This window comes from Apaloderma vittatum, unplaced genomic scaffold (genome assembly GCF_000703405.1).
Source record: "Apaloderma vittatum isolate BGI_N311 unplaced genomic scaffold, ASM70340v1 scaffold31685, whole genome shotgun sequence".
In the NCBI taxonomy this organism is placed as follows: Eukaryota; Metazoa; Chordata; class Aves; order Trogoniformes; family Trogonidae; genus Apaloderma; species Apaloderma vittatum.
In genome coordinates this window covers 31,025-37,192 of record NW_009718353.1, presented here as the reverse complement: position 1 = coordinate 37,192, position 6,168 = coordinate 31,025, and the positions used below count along the sequence as shown (strand labels likewise).

At 54.6% G+C, this 6,168-nt stretch overlaps 1 protein-coding gene across 1 annotated transcript in view; it reads right to left on the bottom strand.

Moving 5' to 3' along the window:
* Window positions 1-5,296: 5,296 nt before the first annotated feature.
* Window positions 5,297-6,168, bottom strand: part of RANBP10 (RAN binding protein 10) — a 31,668-nt gene continuing 30,796 nt past the window's right edge. Inside the window, exon 12 of the mRNA XM_009870214.1 lies at window positions 5,297-6,006. Coding sequence (XP_009868516.1) covers window positions 5,876-6,006 — 131 coding nt within the window. The 3' untranslated portion in view covers window positions 5,297-5,875. The remainder of the gene's footprint in view (window positions 6,007-6,168) is intronic.

Here is a 6,168-nt window from a genome sequence, read left to right as displayed (position 1 = left end):
CAGCCCAGCCTTTCATACCTGAGTTTGGAGTGACCAGCAGAAGAGAAGTCAACTGGGTGGTGAGGCAGGTCCTGGGGCAAGAGCTTCGGGTGCCGGCAGCCTCCTCCTGCCTCCCTCAGCTGGAGAGCCCTGAAGAACGTGCACAGGTAGGACTGAGAGAGACAATCCCAACCGACCGCAGAGTCCTTGCTCTGGAAGAGTCACCACGCTTGCATTTTTAAAATGTTCTTTTAAAAATCCTGATCATCCCCAGAGCTGCTGCTGCTTTTCCTTTCTCCCTGTGGAGGCTGGGAGAAGCTCAGCCTCCAAAGCCTCGTCGTGCCCCCGCCCGGAGGAACGATGCAGCTAAAGCCTCCCCTGAGCGACGGGGTCACAGCACGAGCCTGGACCCAAGTGGAGCGACCAGAGAAAGTCCAACGAGGAGCAGAGGTTGGCACAGCCTCCAGGAACGTTCCTGCGGCGCTGAGTGTAAACCCCACGCGGGACTCGGCTTCTTGCCGAGCGGGAGGGAACGGAGGCTCCCTTGCGGAAATAAAAGCTGGCAGGACACGTTCTCCTCAAGCCTGGATGAAGTCTCAGCTTGCCAGGTTCTGCTGCAGCTCAGGGTGGAGGCTCTGAGCTCCGGTGTGGGATGCAGGGAGAGGGATGGACACTCCTCATTTGCTCACCCACTATCTGCCACCTCTTGTGCAGGGAGGGATGGTGGAGAGCCGTCCATGCTGCTTCGGGAAGAGATCTCCAGGCTCTCAGCACCTCCCCGGATCTGCTGTGCCTCACCCCACCGACGTTTCCTCCAGCTCTCTGACCTGCACAGCACATGGGACCCGTCTCCCAGCCAGCTTCTGGCTCCAACTCAGAGCCACCCACCCTTCTGGGGCAGAGGGGTCCCAGCAGCACATGTCTCAGCCCTTCTGCAGAAATGCCTGGGGACAGCCACAAACAGCTGGAGTCCCAACACCAGCTCTCTACCTCTGGATCCACCTCTCAGGTTGCTCTAACACGGGGCAGGGGTCGAACGAAGCTGCTCCTTCTGTAATGGGAACTCCTGGGTAGACCAGGACCACCTTTTCAAGGAACGTGTTCCTTCTCTCACGCTGCGCCCAGCTCCACGGGGCCTCGTGGAAGCATGAGGGACCTCATGCCCTGGGGGGCAGCTGAAGCCCACACACCGCTTCTCCGTGGGCGAGAACTTGTCGATACTGCGTTGGGCTGCGGTAGAGCCTGGCGACCATGGGTCACCTTCTCAATCAACCCCACAACGGTAGGAGGAACTCTGGAACTTGCACCTAAGCAACATGTGCTCTGTAAGCGTTAGGGTATCGAAGCACCACAGCAATCCAAAGGTTTGCTTTGCCGGAGAAGGAGACGGTTCGTCATCCCTGATGCCTACGGAAGGACAAACTCAATCCCCAGAGCTCCGGTTGTTCCAGTTGTTCAAGGGAGCCTCAAGGACAAAGCTATTTCAAGAATGGCGAAGATGCCTTAAGAAGACTACGTGAAAACTAAGGACACGGCTTGAGGACAGGCAGAGATGTCACTCTAAAAAACCAGAAGGAATAAGGAAGCAGATGGGAAAATCCTAGAGGAACGACATTCCCCACAGGGCCCTTCCTCCACCCCCACCCATGGTCACGCCTCCTGGTGTCCCCGTCAGGTTGGCGGCAACACGGTGACACCAGGACATTGGAAGTGGAAACGGGCTGGAGCCCCAACAACCACACACCTTCCACCTGCCCCAGAGCGACGAGCTACAACTCTGCTACACGTGGGGGGGCTGGTGGGGAGGGAGAATGGCCACTGGGCAACCTCCTTCCAAAGACGGAGGCCACATACCTGGTGCTTCCCTTTGGAGGTCCCTCCCCATCCTGCTGGCCACGCGCAGAGGCTCCTTTCCTACCCAGACTCCAGAAGTTGAGCAGAAGCGTCAGGGCTGACGGGATCCCGCACGGCGACACTGAGACCTCGCTCAACCCTGGAAGTCTTGAATCAGTGGAACACCTGCTAGGACAGGATCACGGAGCAGCAAGAGGAATCATCTGGAACAAGGTGGTTCCAAGAGGAACAAGATTTGGCTGCCCTGGGGCAAGAGAGATGTCCACGAACAGGAACACATCCAGCAGAGGCCACTGAGGTGGTCAGAGGCTGAACTACAAGGTGTATGAGGTGGCTACACCTCCAAGTAACACTAATCCCAGCTGCTCCAAAGCCTCCAACTCCTGACTCGATCCTTCATCTCACTGTGAAGTTCTCTACGTCCCTGCTCTCACTCACTGCTTGTGGGGACAGCCTGCACCTTGCCTGCGGGGTGAAAAGCCCGGTGACGCGATTCAGCTCCACGAAGCTCCCTCCGCAGAACCCCTGAAGGTCACTTCCACTCAGGCTCCAGGTCTGGAGCTCCCCAAACGCTGTTCTCAAAGGGCCGCTTCGCACGCAGCGCGTTAGGCACAAACTCAAAGCCCCTGACGTGCGGGGCTGCAGTTAAAAAAAGAGTTTTTGCCAGGTCCCTGCCAGATGTTATTCTTCTGAGAGGCCCTTGCTGCAACACTGGGTTTGAGGAAGGTGTGGTCGGTGTAGCTGGAGGGTGTTTGCCACTCCCTAATTCCAGCTCTTTGGCGGGGACTCTGGACTGATCGGTGAAGAGCTGAGACCCTCCGAGGGTGCAGGCGCAGCAGAGCTGGTAGAGGTTTAGCTGTTACCGCTGCAGCATCTCCCATACCCTGGGAAGGAGGCCACAGCTAGAAAGCGAGAAACGTTGCCTGTGAGCAGAGCTGTGGTTTGGAAAACCTCCTCCCAGGATCTGAAGTCAGCCCAGGTGCCAGCCCCATGCGATGGAGTCCTACACCCAACGCCGTCAGCGTTACCACACAGACCTCAGCACCCTCGCCTAGGGGAGGGTAAAGCCAGCGGTTCCCAGCGCGTGCCATCCCACCACGAGGACCCCTGGGCAAAGCGACACCGTGAGGGACTGCCCAGACGACGCAGAGCCTCAGCTGGGGTGGTTCTGAGCAAAGCACGAGGCGCTTGGAATAACAAATCCCAAATAATTGCTTTTCATAAAAGTGATTTTTAAACTGGTTAGGTGCAACAACTACGTTCAAAGTTGAAGATCTCAACTCACTTTAGCTCTGTTTGCTCTTTAAAACTCAAACCAAGTCTCAGCTGACATCAAGGAGGTTCATGTCAGCCAAGGACATTCAAAAGCTTTGAAAAATAACCTGGGGAAACCAAGTCACAAACGTCATCTAGGAGGCAGCGGTAGGTTGGAGTCTACGCCCCACGATGCACCGCAAACACCCTGATCTTCCCACACTGAGCCGTGGCCACGTCAGTCAGAAGCTGAGCAGAAACCGCAAGAAGGAGTGAAACTAAAAAAGGAAAAAGCCCAAACAAGTAAGAGGTGTGGGACAGGCCAGAAAAGTCTGCGCGCTCCTCAAAAACCAGAATCAGGACAGAGGATTCAAGAGCTGGCGAGAAGCTGGCAGCAGCTGGGTAGAGCTGTGGGGCCAAGCAGGAACTGGGCCCAGTGGAAAGGGAAGAAGAACTCAAGGCAGGACTGTGGGTTGGAGGGCAAGAAGTAGGAAACACCACTGGTGCCTGGTCTGCAAGGACCTACTGGCCCTACGTGATGCACATCGTCAGCGGCAGAGAGCGACTCACAATTAATCATCATTAAGAGCGTGGCCACGACACAACAGCGCGATGGTTTCTACCAGAGGGAGGGTCTCCATGAAAAGCCAGAGAGACCATCCCATCATCTCCTGGCGCCAGAATAACCAGGTATCTAGGAGCACCGATTGGGTTTTTTTGTAGCAAAAGGGAAAACAAACCAGAATACGCGCTCCACAGGATAGGGGGCACAGCTTTGCTGAGAGACCAAGCGGGGCATTAATATGACTTGGCTTAAAGGAACCTCAAAGAAAGAGCAAAACAAAAACCAAACTCAGAAAGAGATAAGGATGGTGCTGCTATAAGGATGGGCTGGGGTACTCACAGAGTGGAAGATCAGATAAGCTCTCAGGTCCATGAGCTGTTCCCCAAAACCAAAAGAGAAGCCCCAGAGCTGCAAGTCAAGCTCTGCTTAGCGTGGTCCTCTGCTTCTGCCTGCCTAGAAGAAAAGGCATCGGGACGCAGAGCTCGCTCTGCTTCTTTCAGTGACCCAAACTGACCCAGTAAAACAATCTCTAAACCTCGTGGTGTCTGTTTTCTCAGCCCTACATCTTGCCTGCCTTCACCAGGAGGCAGCAGCAGCTGCTTCCAAGCACCTCCGACACCACCTGCACATTCACTGCCAGAGTTACCTTCTGCAGCGTCAGGGATATTTGCCCCCCTGCTCTACCTGGATTTCAGACCTCATGAATCAAGCCTGCAAACGCAGAAAATCCTTAAAACTCTGGGCTACAGCGCAGAGGTTGCACACCAAGCTGCTGGAAGGTCTCGTACGGGCTGACCTCTTTTTAAGGGCAAACTTCGCACGACCTGTTCATCTTTCATTGACCTTCCAAAAGAAAAAATGAAAAAAGAAAAGAAAAAAGCCATGAAGAGCAGTACAGTAAGAACCCGCTCAGAAACACTTCCAGGCAGATGGCTGGAATGCCCAAAGCTTAGAGCCCCCAACAGCGGGGACGCATTAATCCACCTGACTTGGAGGTTACTCACCCACCATAGCTCCTCACTGGTTGCTTTTGGGACTGAAACTAAAATAATTTTCTCAGTTATCTTCAAAGAAACATTGCTGCTCCCTTCCGAGAGACTCAGACCTCCCAAAGCTAGTACTGAGCCGAACCTGCAACCCTGCAAAGGGTTCACACGAGCGAACTTCCAAAATTCAGCAGTGTTACGTGGAGGGGATCAGTAAACACGATTATTTTTGAGCCTTGGTGACAGAGCCCTCCCATAGGGAGAAAAAGGGGCATTTGAGGTTTAACACTGACAGCCCGGCCGGGCAGCACCCATGGATGTTTCTCGCAGGCCAACACGACCTGCTTCCACGAAAGCAGCGGTAGATGTCTTCACGTCTGTGTCTAGCTGCTGGATTTAACCTATTTCTCAAGGCTGTGAGATGCTTCTCCAGCGCAGCCACTAACACAGGCAACATCAAGCCTTCTGCTCTTCCCACTCACAAAGAGAAGCGTCTGAGAGCCTCGTGCTCTTAAGAGAGGCACACGCCGCGAAGGACCAAGCTCCTCCAATCCTTGCCGTCAGCGCGTGACGGGACCCACCACACCAGGTCTCCTGAGGTTTTGTAGGATGTGTATGGGCTGGGACTGAGTCTGTGGGCAATAAATACATCAGTGACTTTTTTGGAGGTGGAAGAGACCTTTTTAATAAACAGGATTCAAATAAAATAAAATAAAAAAAAAAATAAATCCCTCTGAACTGCCACTGCGAGAAGAGTTCAGATAACTAGCACAGAAGATGCTGCTGCATGTGCACGATGGAGGGAGAAGGGAAGAAAAGAACAAGCCGTCACCAACTTGACGAGCTTCCTCAGTAAATCAGCAGAAACCAGCTCAGCAAAACTCTCCAGATAAAATATCGGTGGATCCATGAGAAACAACTCAAATCAAAATAAAGAGAAATCCCTAACGTCGGAAGGCGCTACATTAGAATAACCAGCGAAAATACCGAGTGCCGCTGGGGCCGCAGCGACGGCGGGGAGGCAGGTGAGCCCTGCCCCGGTCGTTCCTGGGGTCAGGAATAGCCACACGGTGAGGGACTCGCTCAATCCTTTCGCAGGCAGCGTGTGTGCGCGCGCGCTGGAGGGGGTGTTGGTGGCAGGGAGGTCAGGCTATCGAACGAGGTGGTGGTGTAGAGTGGCAGCAGCGGAGGGTGAAGGGCAGCACTCAACGATGTCGACTCCATCCGGCTCCGGCGGCTAGTGCAAATAGTCGTCTACTCTGGCAAAGGAGCAGGAGCCCAAGCCCACGCGAGCCATGAGCCGCAAACACTCCGAGGCTTGGCCCAGGGCGAGCATCAGCGGGGGCTGCTTTGGCAGGTTCTGAGATTCTGTAGGGGGGCAAAAACAAAAAAATGAGAAATCTGTTTAGAAGAAGAGTCCCGGCCGCGCGCCGGCTCACCTCTGCTCAGGTCCCTCTTAGTGCCACCTGAGCACCGAGCCCGGCAACCCCGGCAGAAGGTGCTGGTCTGGATGGAAGCTATTACCGTGGA